General features: G+C 41.1%; 1 protein-coding gene across 2 annotated transcripts in view; it reads left to right on the top strand.

Annotated features, from left to right (window-relative positions):
* The window catches only part of b4galt6 (UDP-Gal:betaGlcNAc beta 1,4- galactosyltransferase, polypeptide 6), an 88,084-nt gene that overhangs the window by 43,553 nt on the left and 21,707 nt on the right, over nt 1-22,824 (top strand). For both annotated transcript variants that reach the window (XM_073045962.1, XM_073045953.1), the window contains exons 2-6: nt 7,994-8,113; nt 14,480-14,593; nt 16,093-16,217; nt 17,181-17,297; nt 18,457-18,644. In XM_073045962.1, coding sequence (XP_072902063.1) covers nt 7,994-8,113; nt 14,480-14,593; nt 16,093-16,217; nt 17,181-17,297; nt 18,457-18,644 — 664 coding nt within the window. The remainder of the gene's footprint in view (nt 1-7,993; nt 8,114-14,479; nt 14,594-16,092; nt 16,218-17,180; nt 17,298-18,456; nt 18,645-22,824) is intronic.

The following is a 22,824-nucleotide window of genomic DNA, read 5'->3' as shown; positions in this document are numbered from 1 at the left end:
ATTTCTGTCTATACATGCAGTCCTTGCATGACCTTTATCCTCCTCTACCTCACTATCTGCTCTAACACTCTGGTTCCCTCCCCCTGCAAATTTAGTTTAACCCCCCCGGGAGCAGCACTAGCAAATCTACCGAGAAGGATTTAGTCCCCCTCCAGTTCAGGTGCAAACCATCCTGTCGGAACAGGTTCCACCTTCCATGGAACAAAGCTCAATTGTCTAGAAACATGAATCCCTCCCTCCTGCACCATCTCGTTAGCCACATATTTATCTGCATTATCTTCCTATTTCTAGCCTCACTAGCATGTGGCACAGGTAGCAATCTTGAGATTGCAACCCTGGAGGTCCTGTCCTTTAACTTTGCACCTAACTCCCTAAACTCTCTTTGCAGGACCTCCTCCTCCTTCCTATCCGTGTCATTGGTCCCTACATGGACCACAATATCTGGCTGCTCACCCTCCCTTCTGAGAATACCAAGAACTCGATCTGAGATATCGCGGACCCTGGCACCAGGAAGGCAACAGACCATCCGGGGTTCTTAATCTCTCCTTCAGAACCTCTTATCTGTCCCCTTAACTATTGAATCCCTTATCACTACTGCTCTCCTCTTTTCCCTTCTTCCTTTCTGAGCTGAGGGTCCAGTCTCAGTGCCAGAGACATGACCACTACAATTTGTCCCTGGTAGGTCATCCCCACCAACAGTATCCAAAACGGTATACTTATTGTTGATGGGAATGGCCACAGGGGTGTTTTGCTCTTTCTGTCTATTCTCCTTTCCTCTCCTGACAGTCACCCAGCTATCTGCCTGCTGACTTACAGGGGTGACTGTCTCCCTGAAACTCTTGTCTATTTCTGCCTCTGCCTCACGAATGATCCGAAGTTCATCCAGCTCCAGCTCCAGTTCCTTAACTTGGTTTGTCAGGAGCTGCAGCTGGATGCACCTTTTACAGGTGGTGTCATCAGGGACAATTGTGCTGTCCCTGACTTCCCACATACTGCAGACGGAGCACTTGACTGCCCTTAATGCTGCCTCCATTACCTACTCCTAAATTAATTAAATTAATTAAAGGAACTTACCCAGCCTTACCTCACTTGGGAGCAAGTTCGTCCTCAGCCTCTGCTCGCCGAAGCCTCTCAAGCCAAAGCCTCAAAGCTCCACTCCTACCCTGAGTTACTCACACACTGGCCGCTCCTTTTCAGTTACCCCTCTTCTTATTTGTCCCTGCCAATTATCTCCAGTACTCACTCCCTCTAATCAACTAATCAACACTCTGTTTAACCCTTCAGTTGCCCTTCAAGCTCCTTTTAAAGCACACTCACCTCAGCTACTTCCCAGCACTCAGCGCTCTCCCGAGCCCCTCGCTCCTCCTCCTGCTGCGATGGTCCTGCGATCACACTGTCCCAAGTCCCTGCTCCGCCGTCCTTTTAAAGCACACTCACCTTAGCTCCTCAACTGCTTCCCAGCACTAAGCGCTCTCCCGAGCCCCTCGCTCCTCCTCCTGGTGTGACAGTCCTGCAATCACATTTACGAGTGGTTGATAGATTGGTGGGATTGGTTTTCTGGTTGCTGTGGGCTCTGTTTGTAGTTGTGCTTCTATCTGTTTTGCAAATTGAGTTAGGAACAGAAACCTACAGTATCATAAGCTGAGGTTGACCTGTAGTTCTGATAGGTATCCCCTATTAAGCAGTCACAAATGGGATTATGTCTTTCTCCAGAAATCCCACTACTGTAAAACTCAAATAAACGGTATCTGATTGTTTGGAAATCCGAGCTATTTGGTGTCTTGCTCACTGAACTTCCGTTTATTTTATTTTATAGATGTAATACAGAATAGGTCCTTCTGGCCCTTCAAGACATGTCGCCTAGCAACTCCTAACCAATTCAGATTTAACCCTAAGCCGATCACAGGATAATTTATGATGACAAATTAACCTATTAACTGGTACGTCTGTGGTGAAACTGGAGCACCCGTAGAATACCCAGGCATTCCATGGGGAGAACATACAAGCTCCTTACAGAGGATGCAGGGATTGAATGCCAGCACCCCAAGCTGTAATAGCATTGTGGCAACTGCATACAACCGTGAAGCACAACTTTATAAACTCCCTGGAGAAAGTGGAAGGAATTGAACCTGAGTCACTGATGCTCTAATAGCATTATATTAACCACTACACTACCATTAATGCCCCATGTTTCCTATACTCCAATTAAAGTTAATGGTTTTACTGGAAATCTTGGCATATCATTGTCTACAGTTGAATATTTGCAATCAAGGAAGTTAGGAATTGATGAGGTCTACTTTATAGGCTGATCTAGAACAGCAGATCACATAAGATGAAGGACGATCTACCCAATTTTTACAAAGTTGGCTTAGTGGAATGAGTCAGAGGATAGTAGTGGAAGGCTTTTTTTTTAATAATGGAGGCCTTTGAGCCAAGGAATCAGTGCTGGCTTCCCTTTGGTTTGCCATGTACATTAATTGTTTGAATCAGAATGTTAACTGCACATTCAGTAATCAAATGCAGTGATGAGACTCACTCAGAAAGGAGCCTTGGTATGGATGAGTTGGGCTAAAGAGCCTGGTTTTGTACTGTGACTAGATTTTTACTCAGCAAAAATCAAAGATAGATTTGATCTATAAGACAACAGTACAAAGTCAAGAACTATTATGATGCATGTTGTATGAAAGTTTAGATAGTGCTTGACTTTGAAATGGCTTTCTCTTTGTCTCATATTTGATAATAAACAGCTAAACCCCAAACTTATTTGTGTTTAAATTCTGGAGGTAGTTTTTGCTTCTGTCATTACAAATCCATCATTTTGTATTGTTAGTGTTTATATTAAGGTATATATATTTAGATACAAATATATTAATATTTCCATTCCCCTGGAGCTGTTTTAATAACATTTTTGTAACCAGATAATGGGGCTGACTTGTAATGGAAAAAATGATTTGTTACAATTTACGTGTTTAGTTTTTGTGTTTTTGTCATTTTAGTTTTAGTAGCTGTTATGGAACCTGATGGTATGGGATGATAGTAGAACGCAAAATGCAATCTTAATTCTTAGAATGATTTGTGAGTGTGCTATAGAGATCCAGAAAGACCTATATCAAAGATTATGCCAAAGTTTTTGATAAGCTTTGAAGAGCTTGTGGCACTTAGACATTGATGGGAAAGATATCAGAATCATCAGGAATTTTTGTTGGGAGCAAACTGGAGGAGTGAGAGATAAAATGACAAGTAATTTTGTCTAGATTAAAGGGGAAGTCAGACAGGGTTGTGTTCTCCCACCCAACCTATTCAACCTTTATAGCAAGAAGATTCTAAGATAAATTGGGAGTATTCCAGGCATGATAATTGGTGATTACAACTTGAACAATCTACGATAAGCAGATGACACAGTGCTGATGGAGCTTCTCTTTAGAAGTATCTAAGAAATACTGGATAAAGTTATCCAAGTGCAAAGAGAGGATTGACCAACTACAAGAAGACTGAATGCATGGTTGTCACAAAGAAGAAAGAAATACAGAAATGTGAACTGAAAGGAGGCAATGAAACAATTAAATAAACATGGACGTTCAAGTACTTAAGGTGTACGATAGTAGATGTTGAAATTAGGAGATTGGGAGTGCTAAATGCACACTTGAACAAGATACTGAAGAATAACATAATTTCTATGGGTATGAAACTCATTGTTGCGGTGTCATGTTTATTACACATTAACATGGAAGCGACTGTTGGACAATATCAAAGCAAAATGAAGCAAGACTGGCTGCAGAAATGTTTTTGAGACGAATGATGAAAATATTGTGGAAGGACAGTAACAAATGATGTGTTGTGAAAAGCTGGAATAAGAGGAGAGCTGATATCATCAATCAGGAAACGGCAACTGGAATTTCTAGGACATGTTCAAGCTTCTCTTTCCTCAGACCATCTTGCAGTGACAGGTAAAAATTGATGGAAGAACAAGTCGCAGTCAACGACGCATGACATTCATGAGTTACTTCAAGAGGTGGACAGGCAAACATTTGGAAGAGCTTATTAGAACTTCAGATTTTAAAAGAGATGGAAGGTCATGATTGCGCAAGTCATACGATAGATACAACAAATAACGAATGGTGTCGGACTTGCTTCTGTAACTCCTGAACAATGGTATCTATGTTAGACAGATAGATAGATACTTTATTCATCCCCATGGGGAAATTCAACATTTTTTTCCAATGTCCCATACATTTGTTTTAGCAAAACTAATTACATACAATACTTAACTCAGTAAAAATATGATATGCATCTAAATCACTCTCTCAAAAAGCAAGTTATGCACTCAAAGCTAAGGGGGGAATACCATTAGTTGATCCTTTGCCTAAGGCTAGACTTTGCTACCTGTTAGCAGGCAAATGCAAATTGTTGGCACCAGAACTTGCTGTGCTTTCAGCTACTTAATGTGGATTTTTTTTATAACAATGGGTATTTGGACCTGTGAGAACAGCGTTAATAACTCTGTAACCCTCAAGTCAACTGAGGGATTGTTGCTGAGTTGCATGAATTTTAAAGTATCAAGAGACATATGCGACAATGTAACATTAGCATCTTCCACATATTCAAAACAGAAACAGCAGTGCAAATTCATTCCGGCTAATTGCTGCCCAGTGAGTGGACACTGAATTCCTATATCACTTTAAAAAAATACATTATTGACAGTGCTGTTGTAGCATTTAAAAATCCTGTATAGATTCTTGACTTTACCAGGACTACTGCCCTCTTAATCCAAAGGTGTTCAAAAAAGTGACAGCGATGCCTTTGATACATTTTTTTGTCAGGTGTGGCATCAAGTTGCACAGGTAAGAGGGCATCAAGGGCAAAAACTCTCCACTGATTGAAGTCATACCTTTACACAAAGATGGTTCAGAGTCTGGCATTCCAACAAATGAAGGCCTTCACTTAACACAGTAAAAGCTGGAGGATCTCAGTGGGTTAGGCAGCATCGGTAGAGGGATGTAGACACTTGATGTTTCAAGTTGAGACTCTTTATCTGAACTGGAAGATAGAGGGGAGATGGCCTGTATAAAAAGGAGGTGGGAAGTGATGGAGCAAGAGCTGGCAGGTTGACAGGTTGATCCAGGTGAGGAAGGATTGATAGACAGATGGCGGAGGGGAAAGTGGAAGTACTGGCAGAAGCTGGGAAATGATAGGTGGAGGCAGCTAAGAGCTGCAAGTGATGGAATCTGATTGAAGGAATTGGAGGATGGAATCAAATTTATTTTATTTTGTCTTATTTGGAGATACAGCCAAGTACAGGCCCAATGAGCTGCATTGCCCAGCAACCCACTTATTTAACCCCAGCTTAATCACAGGACAATTTACAGTGACCCATTAACCTAATTAGTGATATGTCTTTAGACTGTGGGAGGAAAGTGGTACACCCAGAGGAAGCCCACATGCTCACGGGAACGTTATACAAACTTCTTGGAGGATGCTGGAGTTGAACTCCAACCTCCGAGCTGCAGTAGCGTCACACAAAACCTCAAAGCTACAGTGGAGCCAGGTGGGCAATGGTGAGGGGAGGGGAGTGGACCCAATGGTAAGTGTGTATGATTTATGAGCAGGGTGATGATCAGATGGCAAAGGCATGGGAGGGGTCAGTTACTTCATGTCAATCACGGTGATGGGGTTATGTAGTTCAGGCGGAGAGAGAAAGGGACAGAGGGGTAGCAGTCACTGGTAGTTGGAAAATTCAATGTTTTGCAAAGTTGTGATGTTCTTTCACCTATGTTTGGCCTTACCTTGGCACTAGAGGAGGCTAAGGATAAAACAGGCCATTGTGGGAATAGGCAAGATAATCAAAATGGCTGGCAGCTGGGAGGTACAGACAAGCGCAGCAGATTTAGCAAGATAGTTAGCCAGTCTGTGTCTGGTCTCGCTGATGCAGAGGAGATGACATTGACAGAACTGGATGTAATAAATAACCTTGTCACTTAAGACACAAACCTCTGTAGATGTACTATGGAGAGCATCCTGACATTGTGGTGTGGTGGGGTGGCTGCGACACAGGACTGAAAGAAGCTACAGAAAGTTGTAAAACTAGTCAGTTCCATCTTGGGTAGTATACTCTGTAGTATCCAAGACATCTTCAAGGATTGATGCTTCAGAAAGGTAGCGTCCATTAAGGACCACCATCACCCAGGACATGCCCTCTTCTCACTGTTGCCATAAGGAAGGAGGTATATACATATAATTAATTTCTGTTTTGTACTATTTTAAATTTAACTACTTAATATACATATGTTTTTCTCATCCCATATGGCTGGTGTGTATGTGTATTTTTCCCTGAATCTATGGTCCTCTACCAGAGGCCTGGGAGTTTCAGGGTTCGGCACAGTATCCTTGTTCCAAGTAATGCGCTCTTCTGGAATGAGATCTCAGATGTTGTTCCCGGGATTTGTTTGAACCACTCTCCCAGTCCAGGTGTCACAGCTCCAATTGCTCCTGTCACCACCATGATTACTCTGACTTTATCCTGATGTTACTGATATTTGGGATTGCCATATTTATTATTAATGCTTTCTTCTCTTCCTTGTCCAGTATTACTATTGTTTGGTTAGCCAGTACCTGCCTATCAGACTGTATTTGGAAGTCCCATAGACCTTAATTCAGTCATTCTCTACTATCTCTAGTGTTTCCCATTTGGATTTGGGAGTGTCCAATCCATTCTCAGTGCAGATGTTGCTGTACAACATTTTTGCAGCTTTGTTTTTTCATTCAGTGTATGCTGTCCTTGCCCGGTTTTGTACCCTGCTACTATCCGCTGGATGGTTTCAGCCGATTCCTTGCACAGTCTGCATTTTGTGGTGTGATAGACACCTACTTCTTTTGCTCTTGTGCAGCCATGAGCAATGCCTCTGTGCTGTCACTCAGCCCTGCCATTTCCATCCATCGGTAGGATTTTTATATCAGCCACTTCTGATATCTGGTGATGGTACATTCCGTGCAGTGGCTGATCCTGCCATGGCCTGTGGTCCTCTGGCTCTGCTTCACATACTTCCATTTCTGTATCCCCTATCTGCTGTCTGAGGTATTCTCCTAGCAGGTTGTCCTTGGGGGCCATCTTCGTGACATACTCATGGATGTTTTGCATTTCTTCAAGGACTGTGGCCTTGACACTTCTAAGTCCCCGTCCTCCTTTATTCAAGCAGGTGTTGAGTCGCTCAACCTTGGATGGAATCCTCCATGTATTGTTAGTAGTTTCCAGGTTTTGATGTCAGCAGCTTCCAGTTCATTCCTTGGCCAGCACACTATTGATAACGTAGGGCAAATGTGTTGATGGCTCTGATCTTGTTCTTTGCATTCAGCTGGCTTTTTAGGACCTGTCTCACTCTTTAGAGGTACTTGGATGTTGCATTGTAATGTTTAGTTGACTGTATCACTTTGTGTAATAAAATGTATGTGGAAACGATGACCATCTGAAGTGCTTGGGGCAGTCTAGGAAACATGGATCATCACTTTAAGATCACTTTCCACTAATACTGGATTTTTTTTGGATAGTACAATATTGTCTTACCCTGATGAACAACTTAAATCTTTAAATATTTGCTGAAAATTGAAATGGACTAAATTTACTAAAAGCTAATCAAGGTTGATCAGTTTAAGTGGTGCTTCTAGGACATTTCCAAATTTAAAGTAAAAATAAACATTAAAATAATTTAAGTATTTCCAAGAGCGCAGTAACATGGATTGGGCGGAGAAGTTGTTGGTGGGGAAGTGTGCTTCTAACATTCTGAAAGCAGTTGACTTGTGTTTGGTCTACTTGTTAGACTATTGATTTCTCAAATGGATCAGTCAACCTATTTAAAAAAAAACAGGCAATTGGTGCACTTGTTTTTAAATTGGATAAAGATTGTAGATTATAATGGTAATAATCAGTTTTATATTTGGTTGTTTACTTGAAAGTTGGTGCTAAATGTCAAGTAATTTGTTTAACCATGCTATCTTTCAGCAAATACCTACCTTTTCATGATGCAAGCACGAGGCAAGATGTTGAGGGATAATGTGAGAACTATTGGCATCTTGATTCGAGACCACTATACAAAAAGGAATAATACTCTGAATGGTACAGGTGGGCAGATTTTGTTATTGTGATGCAACTGTTTAAAGAACTTGAACATCAAATTTCCCATACAGTGTGTTTTTTAAAATAGAGACTGCTGCAGCCATCCAAATAATTTGCATGGTCAAAGTGGTGATGTGAAACTGCAAATGAAATGAACTAAATTTGCTCCAATTACATGGCTCAAATTACAAGTTGCGAATCTTGCCTTTTAGCTTAAGGCGTGGTCACAGCCTGTTGCAGAGTTGTTGCTGAATATGGCAAGTTAGCTCTTCCTTTGAAGTTTCCTTCTTAACTTTTGTGTTGAGTCAGCAGTAAGGAAGGCAAATACAATGTTAGTATTCATTTCGAGAGGACAATACAGGTGTCCCCTGCTTTACGAATGTTCGCTTTATGCCACTTCGCTTTTACGAAAGACCTACATTAGTAATCTGTTTTCACATTACAAAGAGGATTTTCGCTTCTATGAAAATTTTTCCCATATAAATTAATAGTTCTTTGCTTTACGCCATTTTGGCTTAAGAAAGGTTTCATAGGAATACTCTACCTTTGGAAAGGGGGGATGGGGAACACCTGTATAAAAGCGAAGATGTAAAAGACCCTAAGATTTTAGTCACTCCACATTTAGTGTAATGTGAGCAGTTTTGGACTCCAGTTCTAAGAAAAGATGTGTTGGTATTAGAGACTTAAAGGGTTAACATATGAGGAACATTTAATGGCTTTGGCTTTATACATGCTGTTTAGAAGAATGGGAAGGGGTCTCATTGAAACCTACCGAATATTGAAAGGCCAATGGTAGATAGAATGGATGTTGAGAGGATATTTCCTATAGTTGGGGAGTCAAGGTCCAGAGGGCTCAGTCTCAGAATAGGATGTCCATTTAAAACAGTGATGAAGAGGAATTTATTTAGGAGAGTGGTGATTCTGGAATTCATTGCCACAGACAGCTGTGGATGCCAAGTCAGTGGATATATTTAAAGCGAAGGTTGATAGGTTCTTGATTAGTAAAGGTGTCAAGGATACAAGGAGAAGGCAGGAGAATTTGGTTGAGAAAGAATATCAGCCATGATTGAATGCTGGAACAGTCTTAATGGATCGCATGGCCTAATTCTGCTCCTACGTCTTAGCCTTTCTGCCCCAAAATCCTTTGGTAGGCTATCTTGTATTAGAAAATATAGCAGGAGTAGGCTTAGTTAGCAAAATGGCTTTGTGAAATAAGTTAATAATTTATTGTTCTTTTAGAATGTAGAACAGTACAACCGAGGAACAGGCCCTTTAGGCCACAGTGTTGTGAGCAGTATGCTGTTGAGATCAGAACTCTTGTGGTTCTATCTCAATTCACTGGTCACTCTCCAGATATGAATCTGGATGGGAAATGTACTCCATTCTACCAAATTCTTACTATGTGATTGACCACTTTCAAAACATTCATGTTAACTAATGCCTGATCCTAATGTGTATGATTTACAGACTTCAGAGAGTACTTGCTGTTATGTACATTCACGCAATTCATTTGTTGTACTTGCAGTAGATATTATTAATTGACAATGTTTTCTGATCAATAAGATCAGATTTCTATTTCCTTAACTGTATCTAGTGTTGCTTTTCTTGCAAGGATGTGTGTTTTCTTTTGATAATTCCAGCATTTATTGGTTGCAGATATTGAATGAGTAGAAATTAACCCAGGATGTTTGCTGCTAAACAGTTTATCTTTTCTACAACCTGGGATTAACCTCCATATTATCAACAACTCCACCAATTTTCGTCATCTGTGAACTTGCTGATAATGCCTGCTATATCCACGTCCAGGTCATTAAAGTTTGTTACAAAAAAGGGCTTGCCACTGATTCCTGTGGAAAACCACCAATCACAAGCATCCAGTTGCAAGACTGCCCTCTACTGTCCCTCTGAATCCTAATGCCAGGTGAAGTTTGGATCCAGTTTACTAATTTACTTTGGAACTCTTCTGCTATATGGGATCTCATAAATGCCTTGCTAAGGTCCATGCAAGCTACATCTACTGCACTATCCTCATCATACACTTTTTACCTTCAAAAGATTCAGTCAGGATTTGCTCCTGACAGAGCCAAGCTGGCTATGAGATTAAAGGTCTTGACCCAACAACATTAGCTATCCATTTTCCTCTACAGATACTGCCTGATCTGCCAAGTTCTTCCAGCATTCTGCTTGATGCTGTAGATTCCAATATCTGCAATCTCCTGTATTTCCTTGATGGTTATCTGAGTCCCTACCTTTCCAAGTGATCATTTATTCTGTCTGTCAGAATTATTTCCATTAGGTTCCCTCACAGGTGTGTAATTGTCAGGCTTTTCCTTGCACCATTTCCTACAAAATGTTTGCTATCTGGGAGGGAGGCTGGGTGTTGGTGGTTACCCTTAATGAAATGCTTTAGTGGCCTTGCAGGCAACTGTCAATAAATATTGGAGCCAATAGTCAAATGGCAATGAAATGAGTCATAGGGCCCAACACACCCTTGCTGATCTCTGTGCGCATCTGCACTCAGCTCTCACTTCATTTGTTTGCATTAACACCATATCATTCCATTACTTGCCTGTCCAAAGGCCTCTTAAATGTAGTAATTGTATTTTATTCCACCACTACCTCTGGTAGCATGTTCTAGGTATCAATCACTGTGTGAGTGGTGTATGTTTGTATATGTGTGAGAATCAGACAAACATTTCCCTTCAAACTTTGTTTCGTTTCATTGCAGCCTGGAAAAAAGATTTTAACCATCTGCTCTGTCCATGCTGCTTATAATCTTGTATACATCTATTAGATCACACTCAAGTCATCATCACTCTAGGGACAATGAGCCCAACCTATCCAGTATTTTGTATTGTTGAAGTCCTCCTACCCAGGCAACTTACTGGTGAATCTCCTCTGTTCTCTCCAGTGCAGTCACATCCTTCTTGAACTGTGGTGACCAGAACTGCACTCAATGGTCTTTCTGTCCTCACTGTTGCAATGTAACATCCCAACTCATTTATTCTCTGCCTCTTATTATAACACACTCCGAAGTTAGTTGTTTCGTGGCAGCAACACAGTGCAAAGACATATTTACTATTCATTACAAAAATAAAGAAGTAGTGCAAAAATCAGGAATAACAAGGTAGGCTTCATGAACCATTCAAAAATCTGAGATGGCAGAGGAGAAGAAGCTGTTTCTGATTTGTTGAATGTGGGTTTTCAGATTCCTTTACCACCACCTTGATTGTAGTAACAGGAAGAGGGCATGTTCCAGATGGTGAGGGTCCTTGGTGATGGATGCTGCCTTATTGAAGCACTGCCTTTTGAAAGTGTCCTCAGTGGTGGGGCGGGTTGTGACTGTGATGGACCTGGATAAGTCAACAACAATCTGCAGCCTGTTGCAATCCTGTGCAGTGAAACCTTCGTACCAGACTGTGATGCAACCAGTCAGAATGATCTCATGTTGCATCTATAGAAATAGATATAGGTCTGAAGGTAGATAAGTCACCTGGACCCAATGGACTACACTCCAGAGTTCTGAAAGAGGTAGCAGAAGAGATTGTGCAGGCATTAGTGATCTTTCAAGAATCACTAGATTCTAGAATAGATCCAGAGGACTAGAAAATTGCAAATGTTATTCCACACTTTGAGAGAGGGAGACTAAAAAAGGAAATTATAGGCCATTTAGGTTGACCAGTGGTTGGGAAGATGTTGCAGTCCATTATTAAGGATGTGGTTTCTGGGTACTTGGAGGCACATGATAAAATAGATCAAAATCAGCATGTATTCCTTAAGGGGAAGTCTTCCCTGACAAATCTGTTGCAATTCTTTGAGGAAATAACAGGCAGGATAGACAGCGGATGTTGTTTATTTGGATTTTCAGAACGTCTTGACAAGGTGCAGCATGTGAGGCTGCTAAACAAGATGAGAATTCAAAGACTATTATGATTAATAGAAGGGAAACATTGCAGTTCTGAGCCCAGTATTTAAGTTAATCAGCCTCTGAATCCAGACTTTGAAATTCTGACACTTCTTTTGCCTTTTTTTTGAGATGCAAGTTCCAAATTAGAATGGCAATTTTTCCAAGTGACATAACCCTACAGTTGTGTTAATGTATGTAACTTTGTAGTGAAGTAGCGATTGTATGTTTGCTCCCGGGTGTTTTCTCCCCCAGTTTAAGATGGTGCTACTTACGGTTTAATCAACAACTTGCTAGTGGCCAAGGAAGGTTTTCAAAGCTTGCAGAGGGATTTGGACCAGCTGGAAAAATGGGCTGAAAAATGTTAGACGAAGTTTAGTACAGACAAGTGTGAGGTATTGCACTTTGGAAGGACAAACCAAGGTAGAACATACAAGGTAAATGGTAGGGCACTGAGGAGTGCAATAGAACAGAGGGATCTGGGAATGCATATACAAAATTCCCTAAAAGTGGCGTCATAGGTAGATAGGGTTGTAAAGAGAGCTTTTGGTACATTGGCCTTCATAAATCAAAGTAGTGAGTATAAGAGTTGGAATGTTATGGTGAGGTTGTATAAAGCATTGGTGAGGCCGTTTGGAGTATTGTTTGCAGTTTTGGTTACCGAATTACAGGAAGGATATTAATAAGGTTGAAAGAGTGCAGAGAAGGTTTACAAGGATGTTGCTGGGAGTTGAGAAACTGAGTTACAGAGAAAGGTTGAATAGGTTAGGACTTTATTCCCTGGTGTGTAGAAGAATGAGGGGAGATTTGTTAGAGGTGTATAAAGTTATGATGGGTATGGATAGAGTGAATGCAAGCAGGTTTTTTCCACTGAGACTAGGGGAGAAAAAAAACAGAGGACATGGGTTAAGGGTGTAGGGGGAAAAGTTTAAAGGGAACATTAGGGGGGGCTTCTTCACACAGAATGGTGGGAGTGTGGAATGAGCTGCCAGATGAAGTGGTAAATGTGGGCTCACTTTTAACATTTAAAAAAAAAACTTGGACAGGTACATGGATGAAAGGTGTATGGAGGGATATGGTCCAGGTGCAGGTCAGTGGGACTAGGCAGAAAAGTGGTTCGGCATAGCCAAGAAGGGCCAAAAGGCCTGTTTCTGTGCTGTAATGTTTTATGGTTCTATGAAACAGAAAAAGCAACTAAATGCTTTGTTATTCACACTTTTTCTGGAAATGATTGCTGCAAACAGTGGCCTGTGACTTTTCTGTCGGTGTTGAGCTGAAACATCTATACAGTCTGGCATTTTTATGGTGTGGCTGGAATCTCGCTGGGGCAGGGCTGTTGCAGCATATCAGAGCTAGAGTTGCTAGTGGACGGAGGCAATTTGATGAGGTTGAGCCGAGGCAAGGCATGGAAAGATCCGAGGTTGATTGATTGTAAGAGCGGTGCCCAAATGGAAAAGTGGGGATTCTTGCCATATTGAGGTGACGGAGCCTGAGCCTGTGGGCAAGGAATGACCTGAAGTTTGGATGACTTAAGCACCGGGCCAGATGGAAATGGTCCCATTGTTGGTTTCGGAAGTGAGGGACAGGCCTGTTCGGTTCACTGCTGAGGGGTTTGCTGGGCTCTGCTGGAGTGAGGCTGTGGCCTGCAACTAGTGGACTTCTGAATTGGCTGCAGTGATACCTGGCGTTGTGAACTTCAGTTCTGAATGCTGTTTGCTTTATTGTTTGCACAATTTGTTTTTTTTTCCTCTCCGCACATTGGGTGTTTGATGGTTGTCTTTCGTTTTTAATGAGTTCTGTGGTTGCCTGTAAGGAGACGGATCTCAAGGTTGTATAAAGTGTACATACTTCGATAATAAAATACTTTGAACTTCTGTTCCTTGTCAGTGAAGGTCTCTCGCTTTAAAACCACAGCATGTTAAAGTAGGAATAGGCCATAATTCTTTGAATTTACTGGTATTCCCCAAGATGAGGTTGAACCTGTGCCTGAAATTCATTTATCATCATATCCCTACAAACCCTGATTCCCTGTGTTCAAGGATTAAGCATTGATGGCCTTCTGAGCTAATGATTATAAAGATTGGGGGGATGTAGTGGAAACAGATACAATAGCAACTTTTAAAAACCTTTTATATAGGCACATGGACAAGCAGGAAATGAAAGGATGCACCCCATGTACAGGTAGATGGGGGTTGGCATCATGATCAGACAAACTTTTTGTGCTGAAATGGCTGCTCCTGTTCTATGTTTCAATTCTAAATAACCAACTTTCCTGATCTTGGTGTGCTGTCTGATTATATGCCATTTTTAATTTTAGTTCTCTGCATGAAAAATAATTAATAAATTACAGCATCAAATAGTTGTGTTCTTGATAAAAGGTATTAATGTTATTCCAGTGCATTATTTAAGATGCACTCCTGAGTTCTAGTATGTTTGTTGACTTTGTCACTTTATTGATTTTCATGTAGATTATCTTGAAGGATATAATTCAAGTGAATACCTTGGTCAGGGTGGAACATATCTTCCAGAAGACTTCACTTACTCTCCAGGCTTGCCTTGTCCAGAAAAGCTACCGTCAATGAGTGAGTCATCTCTGAATTTTAAAAAAACATTTGCAATATTTCATGTGTGGGGGAGAAAAGGGAAGATTTACAGTAGAATTTTATTTCTCCAACCATTGCTTTATTCAGTAATCCGTCTTGTCAATAGATTATTTTAGTGACTGCTTGAGATGTCAGCTGGGGCCTATACCCTTCTATTGGCTATTGTATATTAATGTTGGGGAGGGATGTGATTATTTCACCTTGTGAGTAGTGAACCTTTGATATTCATAGCTTGAGCTAACAATGATTAAGTTGAACCTCCCTCTGAAATAATGATGGAAAATTGTTTGTATAGAATTTTACAATATAATACACGTATCCTGTGCCACCTGCTTGGAGATAGCAAACCAAGTACCAAACCAGTCTATTTCAGGTGATGCAGCAATGGTTGACTGAACGCCTGACTGGAGAGGCATGTTTCAGGATAATCTCTTAGGCAGGAAACTAGCCTAGATACTTGTCCCTTCAGAGTTGAAGTACAACAATTAGTTATGGGTTCTGGCTGATGAAGCATGACAATTAATGATGGATATCTGAATTGGTGGTGTGCAATTGGCCAGAATTTGAATCCAGTTATTTGGGAGAAATGTAGAGAGAAAGAAACTGGAAGAAAAGCCTTGGGATTTGTCACCAAAGAAGGAATTTTAAATAGTCATTGCCAGATCTGGAATGAACATGAATGAGTGATAATGAAAGCAATTGGAGAACAAAACTTGCACAGAAACCTTTTTTGGATAAACTCACACAAAATGCTGGTTGAACACAGCAGGCCAGGCAGCATCTATAGGAAGAAGCATTGTCGATGTGTTGGGCCAAGACCGATGAAGGGTCAGTTATTCAAAGACTTGCAGAGTGGTCGTGTACCATAAGGAGAGGTATTGCTCTACCTTTCATTAGGATCATGGCTGATCAGATTTTCCTGAAGTTCACATTCCTACCCTTTTCCCATAACTGTTCACTGCCTTGCTGATTGGAATGTGTTGGGTTTAAAACACTAGGATTGACCCACAACACTGTGACCAAGGGGTTTCTGAGAAGAAGTACATCCATATCTTAGTCTTAACCAGATGGCCCATATTCTGAGCCATGCTATCTGATTCTGGACTGTTTTATATTAAAGGCATGTACCTATTTCCACAGACAGATCGTGGATAGGGTTTTGAGGAGATATTTCCTGGAAATCGGACATTTTTTCTGGGTTGGTAGAATGTGACAGCACTTTTTCAGTCCTATTCCAAGTGCTGAGCATTGCTTTATAACAGAGTATCTAACTGGGCCATTTTGTGTTTGTGGACCAGAAGGAACTATGCAAAGTGGAAATAATTGGTGCAGTAGGAGCAAAATTATGGAACAGTTTGAACAAATTTTGTTATAGAAGAAAACTTCTAAGAACTTCTTCAATCATCTGATATATTTGGAATATTGGCTCATTTTATATCTGGAAGCCTGCTTGTTTTAATATATTTTTGTCTTTTCAGAGGGGCTTATAGATGTTAACATGAGCGAAATCAGCATGGAAGAAATCCAGCATTTATTTTCAAAAGATATAGATATAAAATATGGAGGTCACTGGAAGCCAGGTGATTGCAAGCCCCGATGGAAGGTGAGATGTTGAAGTGTTGATCCAAATCCATGTACCTTTGTAGTGAGTTCTAAAGAAAATAAATCTTTCCAAGAAAATTGCCCAACTTGCTGCATTCTTAATTGGTTGCTAAAATTTGAGGAAAGAAACCACCTTTAACCGCTCTAGCTGATGAATGATTCCAGTTCCATTATTTAACTGGCTCAAGTAATCTTTGAATTTGGAAGGAAACTAGTGAAAGACAATAAATACTGAATTAACACTGTCATCCACATCACAAATAACATTATTTACTTCCCTCTTTTATCAAAGTACAAATCCCAACAAACGAGGAGGAATTATTACAGTATGAGTAATTGGCTTACAGCTCAACGTGAAACTCCTTTAGGTTTATTCTAGTAGGATGGTGAAATTGGGATTAGTTTATTTTCCCAGACATTTGCATGTAACTTCCAAAATCATAGCATTTGGTAGCTAAGGGCACCACCTTATAATAATGATTTAGATTCTAATGTGTTGTGAATATTGGGACTAGCAGGTAGGAGGTATGTTTTGATTTTTAGGAAGTAAATCATTGATGTGTTCAGCCCTAATATCTTAAGTTGAATGGTATTTCAACTATTCTCCCAAAGTTCATTCAACTATATAATGTATGGTGAATATTTAGTAATAGAGTAGAACACCATGGAAACAGGCCTTCAAGCACCTCTCTTTCATGTACCTACGTAAATGCCTCTTAAATGTTTCAATTGTATCCACCTCAACCACTTCCTCTGGCAGCTCATTCCAGGTGGTATACCCTTTGTGTAAAGAAGCTACCATTCCAATCTCTTACCCATATTGTATTTGTTCACTGTAGTTTTGAACTTCCCAACCCCAGGGAAAAGACTATGACCATCCTATCTTATCAATACTCATGATTTTTTTTAAAAAACCTCTTACTTCCAAATGCTCTATAAAGTTGCTAAGTTAATTGTTTTCTAGGTGGCAATCCTTATTCCATTCCGCAATCGTCATGAACATCTTCCGATCCTATTTCGGCATCTGATTCCAATGCTTCAGAGGCAGCATGTACAGTTTGGTTTCTATGTTATTGAGCAGGTAAATTCTTTCATAGTTCCTGATGTAGAATGCGACTGGATACCAAGTCATTTATGATTCTTTTTCATTCGTAAAGTCAGGCTGCAGCCCAAAAATATGCCATTTGGGTGGAATAATTTGAATAGCCATTCCTCCCATGCTGAATGTGGTAACGTGTTCAAGATTAGTTAATGAAATATGGGATTCCTGCACTATTAAGAATATTGCTTGATTTCTGGTGGAGCATCAACTACCATATCGGGAGTGATATACATTGAATTTGGAGTAAGAATGATGGGCATGAAGAAGCAATGAAATCCAGGACCACTTGTTTCTCTCTTAATATGACTGGTACACATAACATTCTCAATAGCTTCTATTGCTAATATTTTGATTACACCATGGCTTCCTTTCACCCAACTGGTCCAAGCCGACTAAGATGACACATCCAAGCTAGTCCCATTTGCTGGAGTTTGACCCATAACCTTCTAAGCCATTCTAATTGCATAATGTATTACTATGGCTGCATGTCTATTGGTCTAACTGAACACAAGGCATTCTGGACTGTTTTGAGTTGTTACAGAAGGTTTTGTAATTTTTAGCAGGCTTTATTTCCATATCATTGCATATGGTATGGAAGAAGACAGAGGAAGGAATTAACTTCATTCCCCAAATGTCATCTTAATACATCATCCTTAATTGCTTTTCTACAATTAAGTGCTTGTGTGGAAAGGAAGAAGCAATAACTTGTGAGTGTGCTGGTGTGTGATACTGTGCTTTACTTCCCTTGATGCCTCTTTTCCCTTAAGTTGGCAGCAATTGGATTGCCATTCAACAATGAACAAATGGAAACTTCCAACCAAATCTTCAAAACCAAAGCAGTTTGCTTTCCTTGTTACTAATGTTCCCAGCCATGGACAAGGCAACTCTGCAGTTGAGAGTTGGCTCAGAGTTTAGTTTCGTGTCTATATCCAAACCATCAGTGACTGCCTATTTCTGTCACCTTAATGTTGTGCAACTCCTGCCTCTACCTTACTTCATCTGTTGCTGAAGTCCACATTTAGGCCTTTGTTACCATTGACATCCATTCTAATGTACACCAGCTTTATGGTATAATACTTTAATATTTAATTTGTTGTAACTCTTAAGTGCTATTGTTTCTCTTCCTTTGTTTACCCAGGCTGGTAACTACCCCTTTAATCGTGCAATGCTGTTCAACGTTGGTTTTTTGGAGGCTATCAAAGATCTAGATTGGGACTGCCTTATTTTTCATGATGTGGACCACATACCAGAAAGTGATCGTAACTATTATGGATGTGGACAGATGCCACGACATTTTGCATCAAAGCTAGACAAGTACATGTACATGTAAGTGTGTGCACTTTCCACTTTTATCCTTAAAAGGCTTTGGTGAGAACAGGCAGAGGTTGGGTAAGTTCATTCCTCGTTTCTTATTCAACTGTAGAGAGAATACGGGGTATGTCTACAAAGCCAGTGTTCTGCTCTGGGTGTCAGATGAAGGATTTCCAGGAGACTCCCAGCCTCAATGGCCACATCTGCACCAGGTGCATCCAGATGCAGCTTCTTAGGGAACTGGAGCTGCAGTTTGATGACTTGAGGCATGTTGGGACAAGTGAAGCACTGGTAGACAGGTCACCCCAAGGCTACAGCATACAGATAAATGGGTGACTGTCAGGAGAAGGAAGGGAGAACGTCAGATAGTGGAGAGCACCCTTGTGGCCGTACCCCTCAACAATAAGTACTCCTTTTTGAGTACTGTTGGGGCAGGGGGGATGATCTACTTGGGGGAAGCAACAGTGGCCATGCCCCTGGTACTGAGTCTGGTCCTGTGGCTTAGAAGGGTAGGGAACTGAAGAGGATGGCAGTAGTAATAGGGGACTCTATAGTCAGGGGGACAGATAGGTGATCTGTGGACATGAAAAGGAAATACAGATGGTAGTTTGCCTCCCAGGTGCCAGGGTCCAACATGTTTCTGGATGCATCCACGATATCCTGAAAGGGAGAGTGAGCAGTCAGAAGTCATAATACATATTGGTACCAATGACATGGAAGGAAGAGGGATGAGGACCTGAAAAAGAATACAGGGAGTTATGAAGTAAGCTGAGAAGCAGGACCTCAAAGGTAGTAATCTTGATTGCTGCTTGTGCCATGCGACAGTGAGGATAGGAATCCCCCACGAGAGACTCATCCAGAAAGTCATGAGGCATGGGATCAGTGGAACCTTGGCTGTTTGGATAAAATATTGACTTACAGGAAGAAAGCAGAGGGTGGCAGTGGAAGGAAAGTATTCTGCCTGGAAGTTGGTGACTAGTGGAGTGCTGCAAGGATCTGTCCTGTTCTATGTGATTTTTATAAATGACTTGGATGAAGAGGCAGAAGGATGGGTGAGTAAGTTTGCGGATGACATGAAGATTGGAGAAGTTGTGGATGGAGCTGTAGGTTGTCAAAGGTTACAAGAGGATGTAGACAGGATGCAGAGTTGGGCAGAAAAGTGGCAAATGGAGTTCAATCCGGATAAGTGTAAGGTGATGTATTTTGGAAGGACAAACCAGAAGGCTGAGTACAGGGTTAATGGTCGGGTTACTTAAGAGTGTGGATGAACAGAGGGATCTTGGGGTTCGAATCCATACCTCCCTCAAGGTTGCTGCACAGGTTGATAGGATAGTTAAGAAGGCCTATGGGATGCTAGGCTTCATTAATAGGGGGATTGAGTTCAAGAGTAGAGAGGTCATGTTGCAACTACAAATCTCTGGAGAGACCACACTTAGAGTATTGTGTTCAGTTCTGGTCACCTCATTATAGGAAGGATGTGGAAGCTATAGAGAGGGTGCAGAGGAGATTTACCAGGATGTTGCCTGGATTGGACGAGTCTTAAGAGGTGAGGTTAGCAGAGCTGGGGCTTTTCTCTTTGGAGCATAGAAGGATGAGAGCCTCTTGGAGTATTTAAGAGCCTCTTGGACATGCACATGGATGAAAGAAAAATAGTGTTACGGGATAGTGTGGGTTTAGTACTTTTTTAAGGAATATAGGGGTCGGCACAACATCAAGGGCCGAAGGGCCTGTACTGTGCTGTAGTATTCTAGTGTCTAGACTGAGGTGGCAGATAAATGTGTGGCTGAAAAATTGGAGCAGGGGCAGAGATTCAGGTTTCTTGATAATTGGGACCTCTTCTGGGATAGGTGGGACTTGTACAAAAGGGATGGGTTACATGTAAATCTGTGAGGGATTCTTGCAGGCAGATTTATTAGAGCTGTTGGGAGTGGTTTAAACTAATATAGCAGGGGAATGGGAGCCAGTATGATAGTTTACAAGTAGATGATGGGCGTAACATGAATGTAAGAAAGGACAAGCCAATGATTGGGGGACAAATGCAAATAGAGCAAAGAGTTAAACTGTACCACAGAGGCAAAATTCAAAAGGGCAACGAATGCAGGAATGAAGATGCTGTGTATTAAAGTGTGTGTAGCATTCAGAACCTGTGGCACAAGTAGACATTGATTCGTATGACATTGTGGGCATCACTGAGTCGTGGCTGAAAGAAAGCTATAGTTGAGAGCTTAATATCAAAGGATATATTTTGTATTGAAAGGACAGGCATTAATCATAGGCGGTGGTGTGGCTCTTTTGGGAAGAGATGGAATTACATCTTTAGAAAGAAGTGATATAGGGTCAGAAAATGTAGAGTCTTTGTGGGTGCAGTTAAATTGCAAGGGTAAAAAAAAAGTATTATGGACTCATATAAGCCTCCAAATAGTAGCCAAGATGTGGGGTTCAGATTGCAAAGGGAACTGAAAAATGCATGTAATAAGGGTAATGACTCAATTTCAATGGGGGACTTCAATATGCAAGGGGACCGGGAAAATCGGATTGGCGTTGGATCACAAGAAAGGGAATTTGTTGAATACCTACGTAACTCTCGGTTTGGCTAGCGGCTTAATCTAGGGGAAGACAGCCCTCAGTCCAGCCAAACTTAAGAAATTTTGTTTGGGTGGATGCTGTGTGATAAGAAATAACAAACAGTACACAATAGGCGATGAAATGAATAAGCTTTATAATTCTTAATTTTACTATATGGTTAGTAAAGAAACAAAAATAAGAAAAGGGCCCATTCTTATGAAACAGTCTAATGCGCAACATTGAAGCTCACAGTTCAGACAACTGGTTTCCTGTTGACCTCCTTCGAGCGTAGCCGACCCTCGGACCCTCGATCCAAGCCCACTCCATTTGGCAGTCTACCAACTCTCTCCATTTGCATCTTCTCTCCCTGGCAAAAGACCACAAAATCCCTGCACCCAGACCCACAAGAAAGAGCAATATTGTATCCCTCTCATTGGACACCCCACGTTCCAAAGCCCTGTTATCTCTAGTCATAACCCAAACATTGCTACTACAGCAAAACTATTATGTTAGCTGTGAAACCTTATAACGCATTACACCTACAAGATGGCTTTTTAAAGCAGCTTGTGTTTGAGTCTATTTGGGGAAAAGCTATCTTAGATTGGGTGTTGTGTAATAACTCAGATATTATTAGGGAGCTTAATGTTAAGGAGGCAGTGATCTTAATATGATTGAATTCGTATGATGGTCCTGGAGGACTGGAAGATTACAAATGTCACTCCACTATTTTAAGAAGGGAGGAAGGCAAAAGAAAGGAAATTATAGGCCAATAACCTCAGTGGCTAAAGAAGTGTTGGAGTTTATTATTAAGGATAGGTACTTGGAGACAAATGATAATATAAGTCAAAGTCAGCATGGTTTCTGTCAAGGGAAATCTTGCCTGACAAATCTGTTAGGGTTCTTCAAGGAGGTAACAAGCAGGGTGGACAGGCACTGGATGTCATTTACTTAGATTTTCAGAAGGAGTTTAATAAGGTGCCACATGTGAGGCTGTTTAATAAGATAACATCCTATGGCATTACAGGAAAGTTACTGGCGTGGATAGAGGAATGGCTAACAGGCATGAGGCAGCGAGTGTAACATCCGCAACCCTCCAATCCTCTGGAACCTCTCCTGTCCTCATTGGTGATGCAAAGATCTTTGCCAGAGGCTCAGCCATCACCTCCCTCGCTTCCCTCAGTAGCCTGGGATACATTTCGTCTGGTCCTGATGAATTATCCAACTTGATGCTTTCCAAAAGTTCCAGCACATCCTCTACCTTAATATCTACATGCTCAAGCTTTTAAGTCCACTGCAAGTCGTCCCTACAATCGCCAATATCCTTTTCTGTAGTGAATACTGAAGCAAAGTATTCATTAAGTACCTCCGCTATTTCCTCCGGTTCCATACACACTTTTCCACTGTCACACTTGATGGGTCCTAATCTCTCATGTCTTATCCTCTTGGTCTTCACATACTTGTAGAATGCCTTGGGGTTTTCCTTAATCCTGTCCGCCAATGCCTTCTCATGGCCCTTTCTGGCTCTCCTAATTTCATTCTTAAGCTCCTTTCTGCTAGCCTTATAATTTTCTAGATTCCTATCATTACCTAGTCTTTTTGAACCTTTCATAAGCTCTTCTTCTTGACTAGA

Source organism: Hemitrygon akajei, chromosome 1 (genome assembly GCF_048418815.1).
Source record: "Hemitrygon akajei chromosome 1, sHemAka1.3, whole genome shotgun sequence".
NCBI lineage: Eukaryota > Metazoa > Chordata > Chondrichthyes > Myliobatiformes > Dasyatidae > Hemitrygon > Hemitrygon akajei.
The sequence above is the reverse complement of the archived record's forward strand: the minus strand, read 5'-3'. Positions and strand labels throughout refer to the sequence as shown.